The 19,745-nt window shown below is 49.0% G+C and overlaps 6 protein-coding genes and 1 non-coding gene across 7 annotated transcripts; 4 read left to right on the forward strand and 3 right to left on the reverse strand.

The window, feature by feature from the left end:
• Positions 1-20: 20 nt before the first annotated feature.
• On the reverse strand, positions 21-2,562 carry P153DRAFT_362499 (nuclear distribution protein-like protein nude). The gene is made up of 2 exons (XM_033667149.1): positions 1,972-2,562; positions 21-1,914 (listed from the first exon to the last, which is right to left on the reverse strand). Exons 1-2 carry the CDS (start codon positions 2,206-2,208, stop codon positions 340-342), a joined length of 1,812 nt encoding a protein of 603 aa, XP_033529152.1. The 5' UTR covers positions 2,209-2,562; the 3' UTR covers positions 21-339.
• Positions 2,563-2,802: 240 nt separating this feature from the next.
• Positions 2,803-4,668, reverse strand: P153DRAFT_419373 (mitochondrial carrier). The gene is made up of 2 exons (XM_033672184.1): positions 4,476-4,668; positions 2,803-4,429 (listed from the first exon to the last, which is right to left on the reverse strand). Exons 1-2 carry the CDS (start codon positions 4,518-4,520, stop codon positions 2,963-2,965), a joined length of 1,512 nt encoding a protein of 503 aa, XP_033529153.1. The 5' UTR covers positions 4,521-4,668; the 3' UTR covers positions 2,803-2,962.
• Positions 4,669-5,691: 1,023 nt separating this feature from the next.
• On the forward strand, positions 5,692-8,121 carry P153DRAFT_329435 (uncharacterized protein; the record flags this gene model as incomplete). The annotated part of the gene is made up of 5 exons (XM_033665390.1): positions 5,692-6,260; positions 6,342-6,847; positions 6,897-7,194; positions 7,245-7,505; positions 7,560-8,121. The coding sequence occupies 5 exons, from the start codon at positions 5,692-5,694 to the stop codon at positions 8,119-8,121; spliced, it is 2,196 nt and encodes a 731-aa protein (XP_033529154.1).
• A 201-nt stretch (positions 8,122-8,322) lies between these two features.
• P153DRAFT_279079 (uncharacterized protein) lies at positions 8,323-8,757 on the reverse strand (the record flags this gene model as incomplete). Its single annotated transcript, XM_033662994.1, has 2 exons — positions 8,323-8,619; positions 8,674-8,757. The coding sequence occupies 2 exons, from the start codon at positions 8,755-8,757 to the stop codon at positions 8,323-8,325; spliced, it is 381 nt and encodes a 126-aa protein (XP_033529155.1).
• Positions 8,758-9,691: 934 nt separating this feature from the next.
• P153DRAFT_305484 (serine carboxypeptidase) lies at positions 9,692-12,070 on the forward strand (the record flags this gene model as incomplete). The annotated part of the gene is made up of 7 exons (XM_033664602.1): positions 9,692-9,720; positions 9,767-10,375; positions 10,426-10,540; positions 10,589-10,636; positions 10,690-11,113; positions 11,165-11,902; positions 11,957-12,070. Coding segments are annotated over exons 2-7 (1,674 nt in total), but the record flags the coding sequence as incomplete, so codon positions are not given.
• A 368-nt stretch (positions 12,071-12,438) lies between these two features.
• Positions 12,439-12,520, forward strand: P153DRAFT_t2. The gene has a single exon. It is a non-coding gene; the product is annotated as a tRNA-Asp (tRNA).
• A 5,607-nt stretch (positions 12,521-18,127) lies between these two features.
• On the forward strand, positions 18,128-19,636 carry P153DRAFT_362507 (uncharacterized protein). The gene has a single exon (XM_033667150.1). It carries the CDS (start codon positions 18,622-18,624, stop codon positions 19,303-19,305), a length of 684 nt encoding a protein of 227 aa, XP_033529157.1. The 5' UTR covers positions 18,128-18,621; the 3' UTR covers positions 19,306-19,636.
• The last annotated feature ends 109 nt before the right edge of the window (positions 19,637-19,745 follow it).

The following is a 19,745-nucleotide window of genomic DNA, read 5'->3' on the forward strand; positions in this document are numbered from 1 at the left end:
GCTCTCCAACGTCTTAGACTGCATGATTGATTCTTGAAAGGCTAGATATTCGACAAAAGAAATGGTATTCGAGTGATATGTAAACCGACTGACATAGGCCAGTCCCTAAGCTCCGTCCCTGTTCTTCTCTCTCCGCTGTATGCGCAATAATCCAGAAGCAAGATGCCATGTAACATCGCCGACCCAACCAGACACTCCGCTTCGCTTGAACCCTGACCAGCGCACTTGCATAGCGCCGCAGAACTCCAAAACGCATGCAAAAAGCCACGAGGTATAGCGCCCGCAAAACCATGCACCCCACAAAGACAAAACGCCCTTCAACCTACACACACCACCGCCTCAGTAAGTCTCCAGATCCTCCTCGTTGTACGTCGACATCTTGCGTGGCCGAGCTGGAGGCCCCATGTCACCGTCAATGCCATGGCTCGGTCTCCGTGCTGCGCTCTGTCGCCTCGGCAGCCCAGTGGGTGTGGGAATGCCCGACTTCTCCATCGTTGATCGCCGGCCCACTGGGGTCACGACGCTGCTTCCGTCACTTCGCGTATCTGTCTCGCTGTCTCGGTAGGACATTGATCGCGAATGGGAATGGTTGTATCCGATCGACTGTCCGCTCATAGAACTCCGCGGTCGTGTGTACCGCACGTCCATTCCACTCATCGACGCTGAGGAGTAGTGGCCCATCATCGTTCGTGTGCCGCTCCTGCTTGGTGGTCGCTGCATCCCTGAAGACGACAGGGATGCTCTACTGCTAGGCCTGCTCTGTCCTGACTCGCGCGTCGTTGACGGTGTACCGAATGAGAGTCGGCTCACACCGGAATCGCTGGCGTCGTTGGTCGAGGAGGTTGCTGAAGCCTGTGATGGCCGTTTTCTGGTGCTTCTCAAAGTGATGTTGCTCGCCCCGCGATGGCCAAGTGCACTTGCAGTCCGTGGGCTCGCTTGCGGTGGGGAGTTGGGTGGAGCAGGCAGCTTGGACCGCGCAGAGTACACCCGTTCCTCCAGCTTCTGCATCTTGCCAATCAGCCCTCGAATTTGATAGAGGGAGCCGGACCTGGGCATCCCCGCTGGTGGGGCAGCCGTGCTACTGCTCACACTAGCCCTGCTACTACCAATGCTGGTCCTGGGGGGCCTCTGCGAGGGTGCAGTCGCCTTGGGCGTGGTCGATCTGGGTGCAGTCGTCTTGATGGATGGCGTACTGCGGCCGCTGGCTCCAATGCTCTGCCTAGACGCCATTGGGACGCTAGGCTTTCGCGTGTGTCGCGGTTTCGAATTGTACGGCCAAACTCGGGGTGCAGTGCCTGAGCTGAGTGCAAGAGAGCTTTTCCGTGTGAGTATGGGCGTTACGGGCACAGGTTTCGCAGACAGAGAGACATCGGACAAGGGAGGGGATGGCGGCGTGGAGTCTGAACGCAGAGCATCTGACTTGGAGCGGGGTGGGGTCGAGGCAGCTGTGCGCGAGGATCGGGTTGTTGTGGTGGTCGAGGCTTCCGAAATGGGTGAGCGTGGTCGCAGAGAGTCGCCAGCGATATGGCTGGACACTTTGCGCTGGTGGTGCCTCTCGATGGTTGCCTCGGCCAGGCGCAGCTTCTCCTGCACAATGTCCGCCTCGATGCGCAGATCTGAGAACTCGTCACGCAGTCGCTGGGTCTCTATGCGCAGCGCCTCGCGCTCCTGCTCGCCGATCTTGACTTCCTCCTCCAGCAGAACGCCGCGCTCGATGGACACATTATACTTGGACTCGACGTCCTCCAGCGAAGACGTCTGGTTGCGCGCCTGGCGCTCGAAGTCGTCGCTCTGGACCTCGATGTCGCGCAGGGTGCGCTGGAGGGTGCGCTGCACATCGCGCAGGCTCGTGATCTCCTTCTGCAGCGTGTTCTGCGCATTGTTCGCCTCGGTCTTGCTTTGCTTGTATTTAGCCTGTCGCCGTCTGGTCAGCGCCGCGCCTCGAGTGAGTCCACCGCCACGTCAGCGTACCTTCCACTCCTCGACCTCGAACCCCAGTCGCTCGACCTTCTCCTGCAACTTGCGCTCGCGCTTCTCGCTCTCCTCGACGTCGCGCTCGAGTTCCTGCTCCAGCTCCTTGCTCGACTCCTGAAACTCGCGCAACTCGCCCTCTACCCACTCGTACTGGGACTTGTAGTACGCCAGCTCTTCCTGCACACTGCTCCACCCCGCGCTGGGGGGCGAAGACGGCATGGCGTAGGAGGCCATGGCGGCGGCGAGGTGTTTGCGCCCCGGGTCGTCTGCGGAGCCCAGGAGAAGACGCGCGGTGGTGGCTCGGCGGGGCGGGCGTGGAAGGGATGGTCCTCGGGGGTTGGTGTGGCGGCTTCACTGTCGGCGCGCCCGGGGCAGGTAGTAGTCCAGCGGCGTGAGGTGACGCGGGTCGGTCCTGCCTTCTCTGGCTTCACCTGGGGTGCGTGCGGCGTGTTGACAATTCCATGCGCCCCTGCCTGGTGCGAATTCCCTGGCGGCTCCTCTTTGCCGAGCTGTTGCCGTAACAATGTCGTTCCTGTCCCTGCGAAGGTTAGTGGTTAGTCACAAGCAGCGTTCTCGGCTGCGGTGGGGTGTTGTGTTGTTTATCGTGTTGCCAGCCATCCGCTGCATCGTCACTAGCGCCGATTAGCGCAAACGGAAGGTTGGCGTTGGGCGGCGCACTGGTTGCCGAGGGGCTCTTGCACCACGGACACCTGAAACGTGCACGTCATGTGTCATCCAGAGCCCAACTGACAACAACAGGTGGACATGAAGGCTTGCGCAGGTTGCGACAGACCACGAATGTTGTACCTCCAGATCCACGATTGAACGACAGCGCTTGAAATTGCACAATATTACACAGTACTAAAACGATCCACCTATGCAGCCCAATACCCTTTGCGCCCCTCCCCAGATATATGCTTTTTAAACAAAAAACCCGACCATCTGTACGATCTGGACCATGAACGTTATTACACTGATTCGTAGCCCATTAGTTTTTACCACCCGTGACAGGCCCGTTGATGTTCTTTATGTCAACCTTTAATAGGGCATCTTTCGCCTGCTCTACTGCCTTGCTCGCTACCTCTTTCCCACTCTCCACCAGATCGCTGGCCTGTTGCGACCCACTCGCTGCAGCATCTTGCACAGTCGACGAGGCGTTTTCTGCTGCCTGGCTGCCCTCTGCGTATACTTCGCCAGCCTGCTCCTTGCCTGTCTCTACCAGTCCCTGTGCCTGGTGCGAGCCTTCCGCTACAACATCTTTGGCCTTCTCCACCGCCTGCTCTACTACTTCAGCGCTCTTTGCATACGCCTCTCCTGCCTGCTCTTTTCCTTGCTCGTAAACGTCCTGGACCTTTTCTGAAGCAGTCTTTGCAATCTCCTCTGGTCGAGGAGCCTTCTCCAGCGACTGGAGGACGACATAATACAGGTTGATGATGACCGCATGGATTCGATCCTTCATCAGCATTGTGATGCCGTGGGAGAAAAACCCCTTCAGGACTTCTGGTCCAAGACCCTGATATAATCCCCACAGGCCTTCAGTCTGTGCAATGCGGAAGATTGTGCTGAAGACGGTGCGTTGTCGTACTCGAGCAGTTCTTGATCCCAATGACTTCCCTGACTTATCCATCTCAGATGTCTCCCCAGTAGTTGCCGAAGGCTTCTGTGAAGACACCTGTGCTCGTGTCTTTGCCAGGGAGAACGGATACGTGAGTGTCGATGCCATTGCCTTGCTGATTGCGGCTACAAGGAATGTGATACGCGCACCAGGGTTATCCTGCTTTGCGTGAGGAACGAAGAGTCTCAGAAGAGTCTTGTGTAGCAACATGGTGATCGAGGGGTTGAGCGTCAGGATGAGGCTGGCCGAGTACCCTGACCAAAACCCTTCCAGGCCCTTCTCTCGGTAGATCCCGCGCGCAATGTCCTTCGTGCTAGACAGTGGTGGGATATCGTTTGCTGATTCATTCTTAGTCATGGCCGCTGTCTGCTTCCTCGTGACGATCTGTTGTATAGGCGTCGTGAAAAACTTTGAAAACGCGCCTGCCACCATACCAACCCCGATCTCTTCAAAGGCTCCCAAGTTCTTTCGCCCGCCCTGTGCGTTGAGCCTGTTCTGCCTCATGTACGAGTATGCAAGGAAAAACAAGAAGCTGTCCACGACCCCCTTGGCCGTCTCGTGCAGCGCTCCGCTGTAGAACGCTTTCAGGCCTCCTTCCCTCTCGTATATCTTCTCGATCGCATCGAGGAAACCATCGTAGTGTGTATGCGTATCACTGGGTTGAAGCTGCTTCTGGACTTGAAGACGCGTGATTATAAGATCGAGCGGATATGTTACGAGTTTCGATATGGCGGTTCCCGCAGCGCCTGATGTCGCATGGCCGAGGGCAGGGAGCGCGGGTCCGATCGCGCTTTGATGTCTACTCTCCTCGTTTGCTGCATGGTAATGGGTGAATTTGCCCTAAGAATGTCAACAGTGCTCTACGGGCCACGCGACGGACGCTTACGAGTTGCGAGTTGTAGACGTAGATGGTCTGGCCGAGGGTCGTCATGTTGCAAATATGTGAAGGATTAATAAACTGTTAGTTGGTAATAGGAGCTATATCGTTAGAGTGAATCAAATTAGCATTGAAGATGCGGAGAGAGCTCTCATGGTAGCTTGAAGAGGAGGCGCTGCGCTATGTGGACAGAGAAGACGTCACTCGGGAACGAGGCTGGAGTTTAGGGGCATAGCCGAGCTTAAAATTCCGCTTGTGATCGCCAACTCTTCATCCACCACACCTCGCCGACTACGACAACAACAGCCATGTGATGCCCGTCGATCTTGATGATTGCGCAAGTAGAAAGAGATGAAATGAACATCTCCATCAACACGCACTCAAGATCCGAAGGCGTGCGAAATGCTGTTGCAAGGAGTACTCAAAGGGACTGCGAGAGCTCCTCGTGGGTTATGATCGCAGTTCAAAGTATCCTCCAAGATAAAAGACGGACAGCGCTTAAGAAGATACGAAACAGACTCGTTCGCGAGGATGAAGTCTCGACTCTTATTGCTGTCCACATCACAAAACGCACCCGCACGAAGTTTGATCCCACTCTCATTGTCAGTACATGTACACCGCATGGCATTCTTCCACACCCACAGCAGGAACCAATCAGGCGGCAATAGCCTGTGTTTAGGTTTGCACTATTACGATCAATGGTCAGCCCCATCAATACGAAGAAACTCGATTTTGGTAACTGGACGCTTGGACCATAAATCTGACGATGCATGTCTGATCAATAAAAACGAACTTTCATAGTAGCAAGCACGTCTCCAAGACCTGTTTTAACCAACAGAAATGTGCCAAGCAAGCCACACCTCTTAATCGAGAATAGACTTTCTTAGCAATACCTATTGTTTCTTGGAATATCCTCTTCTCCTCATGTTTTCTACCCACTTCAAGTAGGAAAAGAACTAATTTTATGCGATACATTGGCCCAGAGAATAACACTCAGCCAGACCATACGTTTCAAACAAGAAATTTCTGTTCAGAAACAATGTATTGCTAGGGCTCGAAAAGGGTACCTTCCGGACGTGCTCGTTATCTGTCGCTTGACCATTGCAGTAAGCATTAGCGAGCTGCATTAATTCAATCGACCATCTCTAGCGAGGGCAAGGCCTTTAATAAGGCTGTGTCGTCCAGTTCAGCCTGACTTGCGGCGTGATTCAGCTTTACTATTTCGATGGAGTCTCAGTCAAACAGACACATCTACCAGCCGGTACAGCCACAGTCCTATGGGGTACCTCAATCCAGTGACCCAGCAAATCTACAACAAGAGAAAGGTGCAAGCTACACATACAACCCTGTCTATGAGTATTCCACTACAGACAACACGACCAGCAAGCAACAACACTTCTCAGGTTGGTGGGTTGGTTCTACCATCTTCTCTGTCTTAACTCTACTTGTACTTGTCAGCAATATCGCGATATCCGTCTACTGTGTACGGCGGTACGGCGGGAGCACAACAGCGAACTTCAAGCCCGTGTTTGTAGGAAGCTGTGCTAGAACAAAAGCACTCAACATTGGAGTACATCTAGTAATCAATGTGCTGAGTTCGGTTATGCTCACGGGCAGTAATTTTGCTATGCAGGTGCTCACTGCACCAACTCGAAAGCAAATCGACAATGCTCACGCACAGAAAATATGGCTTGATATCGGAGTTCCGAGCGTTAGAAACCTGAGGTCCATGGGGCATGGAAGAAGAGCATTGTGGGCTTTGATTTTACTGACGTCTGCTCCGTTACATTTGGTGTGAGTTGGGCTTTTACATGCAAAAGCACTTCGGGTTAACAGCTCTAGCTACAACTCAACCTTCTCTCAATCATGGACAAGGCAAGCGTACGAAGCAGCCCTTGTAACTGAAGATTTTCTGAACGGGGCCCCGTTCGATGCAGGTTACACGGAGCCTAATTCTTGGGACTCTGACCAAAGACGTCTTTTTGGTGAAATACAAAACAATGCGTCGACCTATCAGCGATTGGAACCTCTAGACTGTCTAAAAGCTTACAACAAAAAAGCCGTCACCGATCGAAAAACTGTTCTAGTTGTTACTTCTAGCGAGCGACCTTACCTCGGGGAATACTCCTCCTTTGGGTTGCAAAACACTACTCTCAATGACGGCAGCCCGAACCCCGTCTACGCGACAGCAGATTTTGTAGGGAATGAGGTTGCTGGAAATACGTGGGATTGGTTATGTGCGGAGACGGCGAGTTCTAACATCCCATGCGATTTGACAGATGTGCTCAGTGGCCGGGAAGAGTGGAGTCCATTCGCCTCCGGTATCACGGTAGACTATTGCCTGAGTGATCACGTCGGCGAAAGTTGCACTCTAGATTTTTGTAGGTTGCGCCATGCTATTGTATGCAATATTTGATACTGACAAGATAGCACTCGGGCTCATGGCTGTAGTCTGCATATGCAATGTTGTCAAGTTCGTTTGCATGTTTCTCCTTTGCGTCATGCGGTCCCATTCGCCGTTGCTGAACATAGGAGATGCAGTGTCATCGTTTCTGGATGTCGCAGACCCTGCTACCACTGGAATGTGTCTTGCTGGAAAGAAGGAAATCAATCGGTTCTGGAGCAAGAGAGGATACGCTAGGCCTGATACTTCTCTTCCTTGGACGTCCCCGTCTCCACGCTGGTTTAAAGCGTGTAGCGCATGGAGATGGGCTGTCTTCATTCTCTCGTGAGTTTGTCCTATCTGTTTCAGGCACTGACGCTAATACTAGAACATAGATCAACAATTTCGATTGCCGTTTCAATCTGTTTACTATCCATCGGCCTCAACGATGATCGCGTTTCCTACCACAAACAAGGGTGGAGTGGGACTGTTCAGCAAGATCCCTGGTGGAAGTCTGGTTTTGGCGTCGCCAATATCGATGAAGGCTCCCGATATGCGATAACATACGGGCATGAGCTTTACCAACCTGATCGACTAGTCGCAAACATTCTTCTGGCTAACTTGCCTCAGCTCGTCATCCCCTTTTTGTTTTTAGCGTAAGTCAACTAAGAATATCGACTCTTGCTTCACTCTTCTCACACGTGGAATAGATACAACAGCATCCTGACTTCTATGCTCATGGCGAAAGAGTGGTCCGAGTTTGGATATAAACGCAAATCTTTGCGCGTAACTGCACCATCTGGCCAACAACGCTCCACTTACTTCCTTTCACTACCCTACCGCTACGCTCTTCCACTTCTGTCTGCATCGATACTACTCCATTGGCTGACATCACAAGCTGTCTTCCTTGATCGTCGCATAGTGGAGTCGGTGTGGTGGGATTCTGTGTACGACGACAATACGGTCGGGAGCGTGGCTACGGTCGGCTACTCGCCTCTGGCTGTCTTGCTTTGTTTGGTAGTTGGGCTTCTCATGGTGATGGCACTTGTCGCTTTGGGATTTCGAAGGTACCAGCCTGGAATCCCTCTTGCTGGTAGTTGCAGTGCTTCTATCAGTGCGATGTGTCATCCGCTTCCTGGTGAGTCTGAAGCTGCTACACAAACATTGCTTTGGGGAGTCGTATCGACAAATGGGTACGGGCTGGGTCACTGCGCGTTCTCCAGTCGCGATGTGTGGGCGCCGCAACCTGGAACCCAGTATGCTGGGTTGTGAGGATACATGTCCAAAATCTACAGGATGGCCTGTGTGACACGACAAATCACGAAGACACAACAATGACGCGAGGATACCGCAGGCTTCAGGAGTAAACGAGAGTGTTGGGGTTTAAATTTGTAACCACGATAAGCAAAGTTCCAACCTCAGATCCAGATGCGTTTGACGATCGAATATGCTTGAAGACGTTGTCCGTGCAGTTCAATCGCGGCCATGCTTTCCTTTCCTCGTCACGTCACTTGACACTATTATACCAAGAATAAGCAAGCACACAGAGACAGCTATAAACGTAACTGCTACCATCTTGCAACAGTGACGCTGATTTGCCCTCCGTTCTCTTGCTTCCAGCCGGACATCGCACTGCTCGCAGTGGATGTGTGGTTGCATAGTGTGTTCCAGTACACTCTGCGCGATTGTCTCTGGTGGAGTGGGCATATAGTCGTGGGTATTGGAATGCGCGTGTGTTTCGACATCGTCTTCTTGCGATACCGCTGCATACTATTTGTCGAATTAGATTGAATTTACTTCGGTTGGTTTTCGAATGGAGCTTACAGCGGAGGTCATTCCAGACGGAATAAACCGTTTCATAGGATGCTCCTCCTGAACATAATCGTAGGCAGGAGCTGCCTCTTGCATCGTCGTAGAGTCGTTCATTGCTGACTTTCCTCAAGGCGAACAGTAAAATCAGTAGTCGCAGTAGAAGCAGCGCTTTCTCCCATGGAGAGGTTCGCTACCCTATGTATACTGATAGGACGCCTGAAAAGCAACGTCACGATCTGGGCTGTGTCGCAGTGTTGCCTAGCAGCCACAAATCACATCCTCATCACATTGGTCACACCATGGTGGCTTGGTGGCTGAGCAGTCGTTTCGCATGTAAGCGCTAGTCGTGTAGGGTTGTGGCTTGCGGGTAAATTCAACGGCAACGGTCGACAACATCTTTGTCTTGAACATGCGAAGACGACTAGTCAATTTCTCGAAGTCCGCGCTGTATAGAGCATATGTTTATGTCAACAAAATATAATGTCATTCCTGAAACGTTGTGTCGGTTTCGACGTGTACGCGGCATTGCGATGACCGGGAAAGGGTAACCGGGCGGCGGACGATTTGTACGACATGGATTCGATAGATGCAAATGCGACGTAGAGACAGCAACGGCACGCATTTGTTAAGTACTTTCATACAGAATGAGACTTGTTGTCATGACGAAATGCAAGACTGCAAGACCAGATGTTTGTGAGAAGAGATCATTGGTTAAAGTCGTGATCTAACCAATAAGAGGCTACTAAAATGCCAACGCTCCTGCCCTGTCGAGCCTAGCTCAACCGCTCTTTTCCCCAGTATTCCCGTCTCCGTTTGATGGGTGTACCGTTTCTCGAGGATCTGAACTGCGGGCCTTTTGTCCATTGCGCGAATTTCCCTCGTCATCGCGCGATGAAGCTGGCTTATCCGGCTCACATGCATCCTACCGACGCGTCATACCGACGCATCGGGCCCTTGCACGCTCTTGTTATGCCGACTTGGGTTGTGTTCCTTTCTACAAGTCCTCTCAAGCTTCACATTGCCTGACAAGCAACGACAAGCTTTCGGGCGCTCGGGACAGTGGGTGCTTGACGTACATATATCGTTTTTAGTCTAACCTCGTCAGAGACTCATCGACAATCTTCATCGAATCACGAATGGCAAACATGTATCCGAGTGCAAGGATGATGTAGTGTACCTTATTGTGTGGGTCGGTCCAACCTCGAACAGGAAGGTGGAAGTCTATTGCTCAGTCACTGTAGGCGTCATCTCACTGTGTTTACACTCCTCATCCTATCAATGAACGGCTTGTCATCGATAGCAGGTTCGCGGCCATCATACTGATCCAACTTATCCTGGACTCTGTCGTATCTCCGACTATGGCCTTCTGCTTTTGGCCAAGTGTTGAGCCGCATGCTCAGAAATGTTGGCATGGGAGCGAACCTTCAAATACCGGCGCAAGACCAGCAATCCTGATGCATCCGTTGATCAAACTGCAAGATGAAGCTCACCACGCTTTTCGGCACGCTGCTCTGTGCTTCCACAACGCTCGCTGGCAATTCGCCACACAAGCGCAATGTTTTCGACAAAGTGAAGCCAATGAACAAGGCTAACTCGATCCTCGACAAACGCGTACCAAACCAGCCCATCCTCGAGCGACGCTCGGCAAATGAGCCTTTCAAGAACGCAGAACTCCAAAAACGAGCATCTCGTTTCTTGACAGACAAGACGGAAGGTTGGTGGATGGATGACGATGCATCCACACAAAAGCTAACCACTCATTAGCATTTGCCGTCAACGGTACTGGAATCCCGGAGGTGCCATTCGACATTGGCGAGTCTTACGCTGGGCTTTTGCCCATCTCTGACAGCCTCAACGAGACCCGCAAGCTGTTTTTCTGGTAGGCGTTGCGCCTTGTGTCGAAGGTTGTATGTGCTAACATGACCAGGTTCTTCCCTTCCACACTTGAGAACGCACCGGAAGAAGTTGTGATCTGGTAAGCTTGCCAAAGACATATCATTTTGAAAACCAATCTAACCGTAGAATCAGGCTCAATGGCGGACCCGGCTGCTCGTCCCTCAGCGGACTTTTGACCGAAAACGGGCCTTTTACTTGGGAAGCAGGAACCAATGCTCCTGTGGCAAACCCGTATTCGTGGACTAACCTAACCAACATGATCTGGGTAGAGCAACCAGTCGGCGTAGGATACTCACAAGGAACCCCTAATATCACCGACGAAGTCCAGCTTGCAACCGAGTTCCGGGGTTTCTGGAAGAGCTTCTTTGATACCTTTGAGCTTCAAGGCTGGAAGACGTATATTACCGGAGAATCTTACGGGGGTTACTACGTACCGTACATTGCCGATGGCTTCATCGGTGCCGACGACGACCAGTACTACAATCTGGCCGGTATCTCAATCAACGACCCCATCATTGGAGACGAGACAATCCAGCAGCAGGTTGTCATTCTGCCTGTGAGTCGCTGTAGCTCTACAAAGTCGTAGTCTTACTAATTTCCTGTCCAGTACGTCGAATTTTGGCAAAACCTGATGTTCTTGAACGACTCGTTTATGTCCGATATTCGCAAGCATCAGGACGACTGTGGATACACGGATTACCTTGACACATACTTCAAGTTCCCGCCACCAAAGGGACCATTCCCAGTGCTTCCTGATCCATTCTCCACGGATAACTACACATGCGACCAGTTTGACAACTTCTACAGCGCTATTCTGGAAGTCAACCCATGCTTCAACATCTACCACATCACCGAGACGTGCCCACATCCATTCTCCCAGCTCGGCATAGTCAACACTGGTGACTACCAACCGCCCGGTGCCGTTGTCTACTTCAACCGCACTGATGTACAAGAGGCTCTTCACGCCGTAGTTGGCACGAACTGGGAGCAGTGCACCAACGTCAACGTTTTCGGAAACGGAGATGATTCTGGTTCAGATACCTCCGTCGGTCCTGCCAACAACGGTGTCCTGCAGCGCGTCATCGAATACACGAACAACACGATCATCGGCTCTGGTGACCTTGACATGCTGCTGAGCACCAACGGAACTCTCTTTGCCATCCAAAACATGACCTGGAACGGCGCTCAGGGTCTCAGCAGCTACCCAGCTACTCCACTCTACGCCCCGTACCACCCCGAGTACAACGGTGGAGCTTTGGCAGGCGCTGGTATCCAAGGTGTCTGGACTCAGGAGCGTGGAATGACGTTCTACACTGCTCGATTGGCTGGACATGAGCTGCCTGGTGTAAGTCTTGACTTTCCGTTAACTGCTAGAAATCCCCAGCTAACATAATGACAGTACACTCCCGGCGTCGCTTACCGCATGTTGGAGATTCTGCTTGGAAGAGTAGACGACTTCAGCAGCACTCAGAGCTTCACTACCCAGACTGGCAACTACACCGGCAACGGTACTATTTACAAACGTGGTATCTAGATAGTGGATATGCCAGATCGAGGGTTCGAAGGGTAGAGCTTGTACGACACGATGCGAGATGTCGCGCTGCTGTACGAATAAACGTTAATACGCAATTATGATTGTATACTTGACCTTTCTTGATATTGGTGAAAATGTGACTTTCAAATTCAACATCCTGACGACCGTAATCATCTGAGTTAATTCGTTGAGTGTTACTATTTGCAAATGAGCCTAGTTTTGTGGAATCCAAAGACAACCGCTATCGCAGCCGTACCAGATGTTGAATCGTGCAGTCGAAGCTAAACACCGCGAAACATTTCAAAAATTTGGATATAATTTTTGATCATTTTCTTTCTTCCATCAATTCTCGGGTCGTATAGTGGTCAGTATTTCTGCTTGTCATCAGACAGTTCGCAGGAGGCCGGGGTTCGATTCCCCGCTCGAGAGTCTTTTTTTTGCCTTCTTTTTGCACGGTCTCGCTTGTACTGTGGTTACTGTTTGCTGCTTGAGAGTTTATGTTTTGCCGCATGCCACTGTCAAACCGTGTCGATGTCTGACCTGTTCTCCATCAGCTGATAGGACGGTTGATGATCGACGACCCGTGCGCCGGATTAGGGCACCGGACCATAGTAGTTCCAGCTACCCATCTTTCAAGGTCAGATGACAAGGGTTTGTCCTGCATCTCCAGTTGCAGATTCTAAACGAAAGCGTGGACCACACTGCGGGTCTGAAAGGGCGCTCAACCTACCCACACGGCTATCATGCGAGCTTGTCTTGTGCATTGAGGCGGGTGGTACTCCCTTGGGAACACTAGAACTTGAAACACACCCTCACGGCACTTCAAATCACTATCCATCAGTGTATCCGATTTGACCACGCTAGCGACTTGCAAGCGAGCGTAGAACAACATGAAATTTGCGCGGAGGTAAGCTCTGTTGCGATTAACATGATATTCATGTCGTAGAATACATTCAGACCTATACTTACCAAGAATCTGGTACACCAAACTACGTTATGATTATCCACAACCTCCGAAGAAACATTGTCTTAAACGATGTCGATGGCTTTTGCTTGGTGCTTCGAAAGCGGGTCTGAATGAAACAGGACAGGATACATTCTACGAGGCTACCAAGATCTGACTGTCGCGAACAGCTCGTTGCTTCCAATTAGCAAGTCAAACCTGGCTTCGGAGAAGAAACATCGAATTGAGCTCCCTTACACTTGATTACTATCTTCCGCATTGTCATAGTGTATCAGAAATAGTCGTTGTTATGTTTTGTCAGTCACCGACATACGACCCCTCAATCCAACAGGAATTGGGCTCTGACGTTGGGCTTGTTGAAACGTTGGCCCTTCCTTCTCAATCATCTATTCAGAATCCTTGGAGGCTTGGCTGTTATATCAGCCCATCCTACAAACTCCGTACAAATTTGATCCACAGTTACGTCATTCCATTCCTTTGCAGTCCCAACCTAAACTCGGGGTTGGGCGTGATTGACCTCCAGCACCAACAACACAGCAAACACGTGGCGGTGAAGTTTTCAATCTGGGCGTGAACATTGTAAAGTATGGTCGCACGAATAGAACAGAAGCATCAGCACTAGAGCCATGTAGCGGCTTCGATCAAGATTTGGCGCTGGCAATTCATCGGTGGGATTCCAGTATGCAGGGGATGGTTGCAACATGCAGGGTCTACGATGTCAGTAGAATCCTGAGCCTTATGGAAGTCATGCCATGGCTCTGGGAGAAAAGTGCCGAGCGGAAGGATCCTCAAGTTAGCATGACGTAGCAGAGTAGAAGCATTGCTGGAAAACGTTCCCAATCTACAAAGGGTGCGGCCGAGAGCAATTTGGCTATACGGTGTATACGATGAGTCACCGCCCTCCTAATGTAGACTAGCGTCTTACTTAATAAGCTAATTAATTAATCTTATTTTAATTACTACCTAACAACTTTATAATACTATTACTAAATACCTTAATACTAACCTTAATTTTATTTTTAAATAACTATACTAAAGTCTAAAAATACTGTAGATACCTCTCTAGTAGTTTAGGGGGCTGTTATTATATTAAACACAGTTTCTAGATCTATAAATAATAAAATTATAGATATTTTACCTATCTTATTAAGCACTGTTTCTAGCGTTTTAAAATAAGCTTATAAGTATACTAATAACCTAACTAATTTTATATAACTTCTCTAAACTATACCTTATTACTATAAATACCTAGGCAAGAAGCCTTATATTATTAATAGCTTAAAGGAGTTAAAGAAAATCTAAACAGTAATTATAAACTACTTATATAAGAAGATATATATAGCTACTACCCTAGTACTAGAGGAGCTTAGTTTAAGCTTACTAGTATAATTTACTGTTAAGTATATTACTTACTATTACTACAATAAAGAGTATAATTATAAGATTATTTAATATATTTAGCTAAAAAAAACAGTACTTAATAATTATAATAAGAAGCTATAATGTTAGTACACATTATAGCTATTATAGATATAGGCTATATATAAGCTCTTATATAAGGTTATATTTATCTCCTATAATAAGACCTTAAAGGCTTTTAGTAGTGTTAATTACTTAGGTAGTAAACAGAGATTTTTATACCTTAAGGGCTGTAAGATTAATACTAATAAGCATGCTTTACCTATTATTAAGCTATACTTTAAGCTTATAATTTATGCTACTACCTTAACCTATATATACTACTTACTACGTTACCTGTATATTATTTAAACTTTACCTAATAAAAAAGAGTAAGAATAAATTAAGTAAAGCGTTAATAAGAAGAATTAAACTATAGGCCTCTACGTAGGCTACTAGCAATAGTGTATACTTAAACTAGGTACCTAGGAGTACTCTAAACTTTAAGTAATTAATAAGAAGATTAATAATTATAATACAGCCCTTACTACTAAGAAACTTAAATAAGCTTATAAAGCTAGCTTTTATAACTGTAAGAAGCCTAAGGTAGTCTTTAAAGCTAAGCTCTACTCTTATAAGTAGTAAAAAGGAATAAACGCTATTTAGTATACTAAAAATATCTTTAAGAAGTACCTAATTAAGTACTATAAAATAGTGCGTAAGGAAAATCCTAGGTATTTTATATTCTTTATTAAAGATAACGTTAAGTTATACTATACTACTTAATAGTACCTTACTACTTCTATTAAAGAAGCTAATATATAATTTACTTCTTACCCTCCTTAGTTACCTAATTTATACCTAATTAAGTACTGTTTTAGTAAACTTAAAAGTTTCTTAACTTACTATAACGTAAATAGTATATTAAAGGAGGCTAAGCTTAAGGCTAAGCGTTAGGTATAACTATTATAGTAATTTAATCTAAAGCTTTACAATTATATAGAGAAGTAATTTAAAATAAAATTATTTAAAGACTTAGTACGTAAAGTACTTAATTATAAAGGTAATAATAACTTTTTAAAATAACTATAGTTATTGCTAGCTTTAAATTTAAGCTTAAAATCTTTATAATTCCTATACAAATAACTGTTTATGTAAGGATTTAGCAGAATCTATTAATGCTTACTAGAACAGGGTAAGATTTTTGAGCTAAGACGCTACCGTATACACCGTATAGCCAAATTGCTCTCGGCCGCACCCTTTGTAGTCTACAAACGAGTCTTGCGTTCTGAAGGAAGATGGTGACGTAGTCGGTGTGGATCTTCTGTTACATTTGAAGACTAGGTAGTGACGGCCACCATAGTAGACGCGGCAACTAGGAGGGGTCGGTGGCCTGTCAGATTCGCGAGCATGAAACGATCGGATGCATCAACATTTGTAAAATCAACGACCCGTGTACAAACGCGCTCGTCCCAAAACGGTAAGGTGGACATGCCAGGCCGACAAATATGGCCGACGCCCAGTGCGGGTAAATAAAAAGCCCGATGTCTTCCGGGTAGGTAGTTCAAGCGGTGAGCGCCTCATACGCAAGCAATCGATCGGTTTAGAGCTGTTCAAGACAGGACCGGAGTTCATCCGAATGGCATGTGCGATCATGGAATTTGCTTGCGTCACAACGAGACCCACTGGCATGGCATTTGAAGATCTTGATGTGTGATTAGGTAATTCTCATTCCTGGAGTAGGAGATAGTATGAGGTTCAGTCAAGGTGGTTCGTCTGACCCTCTCTGACGGCCGTCCTCCGGAAAGGCGGTGTACGCCAACGAAAACATGGAAGACTAGAGGAAGAGACTCTACGATCAAACGTACGGATTATCGGTGTCGTTTTCGGCCTACTTCGGATACTAAAGATAAACTACAGCTTTTGGACATCAGGTTGACGTGAAAGTTGGCCGAGCGAACAGACGGTAGCAGGGCAAGCTGGTTGTTCAAATCTTGCTTACCGTGAGACCTACCACACCGTTAGCTTTGTAGTAATGGAAGCTACAGGCAAAAAATGGAGCATCGACTGAAGGGTGATCAAGTCAGCTTACGCGGTGACTCACAAATTGTTAGTAGCCTAGCACTGTGCTCTTGTCGACGAGGTAGACGTTCAATGAATGCACAGGTGTTCTCCATAACGTAGCGATACAGCACTCCAAAATCGCGGGTTTACAATTTCGACACTCTTGAAGGGCGGTTGTAATTAATTGCTTGCTTTGCCCAAGCAAGACAAAGAATCGGAAAAGTGTCGATGGCGGTAAGCTGAGTATGTGTCCTTCATGAAAAGATGGCTCCACGTCCAAATGTGACTCTTGAACCTGTTCGCGAGTCTGGCCCACGCGCCGTGAGACTGTCACGACTACCAACAAGCTCTGGTAAGTATGTCCTAACTTGTTTTACCCTCAACTTCAGTATCTGGCAAAGCAAGATATTTCGCGTATGCTACGGACTACTCAGACAAAGCGGGGACGAAAGTATCGAGGCCCAAGTGACACAGTCATGAAGTGTTTGACTTCTTAATTAGATATTGGGAGCCGGGGCTTGAAGCTGCGCGACACACGACAATACGAGCCTCAAACTTGGAGGATGACTGGTTTCGTAAGCCGAAGTACGAATACTGGTGGTGGGGACAGCCACACGCCGGTGATGTTTACCGGACGACGACACCTACTGACAGTTACATTGTCCTATCATGTGGCGATTTAGTTAATCGGTTCGTCGTCCAAGAACCTTAGCCTAGGAAGAAATTGCTTCCTTGAAGCCCCGGTGGCCAAAACAGGTATTGTGGCGATCATTTTTGGCGTACCTGGTCAGGGCTGGCCGGCATTTGACGAGGAACACTGGAACAATAGGTCAGATGATTGTGTCCAATACTTGATACCTCTAGCACTGTTCATGATTAAAAGTATAGTTGTAATGTTTTTGGTAGCTCGCGCAAACGTCCTGTTGTGGTGTGCTGGAAGTCGCGTCAAGCGGGGCTGATACTTTTTACTAGAACAACTTCATGATCCGTTGATGTTCAAAACGCTGTAGGATGGTGACTGAAGATTGGAGTTGGTTTGCTAGGCTGCATGTACCGAACGGTTCGCGCGAGCAGCCTCATCGCCTTCGAGGTGTGGTACGCAGACTAGATGCAACGCGCTCAGGGCGCCACTCACCGTCTGTCAGCTCGTCCGAAGTTGCGAACGAGGGTGTGGTGGGATATTGGGGTGCATGGCGTGGATGAGGCTGGGTGTTGTCCACTCCGCTCTTAGCGTCGCACCTCCGAAGCCCAACTCTGGGCTTTGTCGCATATTTCCTTCGTCCTCGACGCCTCGCTGCACCTTGCTAATTCGTGCTGTCGTTCTCCACCAGGCGACGGCCTGGCAGTTAGCTGCATCGATCGGCGTTGCCTGCATCAACGGTCGTCCTCTCCTCCATGCTGCAACACCTGGTGGGCCACATTGTGCATGGGACTACAGGGGGGCTGCAGATGATGGCTGCAGGGTGGGTGGGAGAGGTCATCTGTATGGTTGCGTGCGCACACGGCCTGTCATGCCTTTGCCCTGCGCCTTAGAACCTTGCTCTTTTCGTCCACGCAGCTAAGCTTTCCACCATGTCCGCTAACGCGGGTCCAAAAGACACCATGAGGGATGCGCGTCTGCTGGGCTATCACGCCTTTGCATTAACATAAGTACTGCATGCTTCCTCTTAACTATGGTTATCGATCGATGATACTCGGCTACCTCACTCCAGTATCCAGATACCCTAACCTTCCCACCGCTTCCTATTGCCTCTTCTCTCTTCCCTCCCAACAGGCAACACTCTCATAGCCTCTTCAGGTTTCATCGCCCTCCCATGGTATGACTCTAAAAAATATATCCTGCGCCCGCATCACACATATAAGTCCCACGAGGCCCGCATGACAACTGGCGAAACTACAAAAAAATCTCCCAGTCGCGGCAGCATTTCTTTGCTTGCCGAAAAGTGTTCCCACGCTGTTTGCTCGTTTAGCTGGTCGTGATTCAGCAAGGGAGAAACGGATTCTGAATAACATCACTACCATCAAGATCGAGCCAAGCCCCAAACCATCACCACCTGTCCGCCGCTCTTCCCGCCTTCAAACTCTCAAGAATATCATCACAGCAATGCCATCCTACTTGCGGAGCCCCCATAGGTCCTTCTCATTTCCACCATGCATTGATGGTGTTGACATCCAAGACTCGAGCGAGGACGGTCTCCCAGATATCGACGAGGAACCATTTGCTCACTTCCTTACCCCACTCTCTGAGGAAGATGACCCATACGACCCTTTCTCCTTCAACGCAGGCATCATCAGCCAGAGTGGGCCACGCACAAACAAGGTCACCAAGTTCAAGTCTAACGTCGCCGACAAATGGGCTCGATACGTCAAACAAGATCATGCTCCACTCCATGAGCAGTACCATAGCCCTGCCTATCCCGAAGATGACGAAGAAGAATCGTTCATGAGCCTCGATGACGATCGCTTGTATGATGCGCCGCAAGCCGTGACGCATATCACTTCACCAAGGATCACCATCACTGAGCCTTCTCGAGGCCGCGACCAAGATCTCATATCTCGCAAGGTGCAGAATCGTCGCCGGTATTCAAGAACCTTATCTGGGCATCGACACTCATGGAGAGAACCCAGTCCCGAACTATTCACCGTGGACGAGTCAGAAGAGGAAGAGACGCCTGTAGTCAGACGCCAAAAGACAAGAAAGGCCAAGGATGGCGCGGACCGCCGGAGGTCATCAACGAGATCAAGATCAAGAATGAGGGGAGACCTGAGTGAGAGGGCCAAGCTATGAGAAGGGGGTGCATTCGCTTGGGACATGCCTCTGATGGAGAAACAAGAGACTGGTTGCAAGGTGGAGAATATGGGAGCATTTGCATTGGGCGGTGTCAGGGTGTCATCATTTTCATCGTAACTGCATTTCAGGGCGTTCGTGGCTGCGATTGCATCGCATCGCATAGCATTGCTGGCGTTATTAGTGTCTTTCTTACTTATCTAGCATTTCATGGCGTTTCTGGCATTGCCCGATTTGGTATACTTCGGCCGAAGCATTAGGGCGGCGTTGGGAAATGGGCATTTACACGGTACAGGTGTTGCATCGATCTCAGAGCAAGAATATATCACATCTCATCTTCATCTTTGACATTGCCCTTCTCTTCATGACCTTCACGCCATCTCAGCAATCGAACCATCCAAACTTCCAGGACATTCCACGTTCACACTGTGCATGGAAGA

This window comes from Dothidotthia symphoricarpi, assembly GCF_010015815.1.
Source record: "Dothidotthia symphoricarpi CBS 119687 unplaced genomic scaffold P153scaffold_1, whole genome shotgun sequence".
NCBI lineage: Eukaryota > Fungi > Ascomycota > Dothideomycetes > Pleosporales > Dothidotthiaceae > Dothidotthia > Dothidotthia symphoricarpi.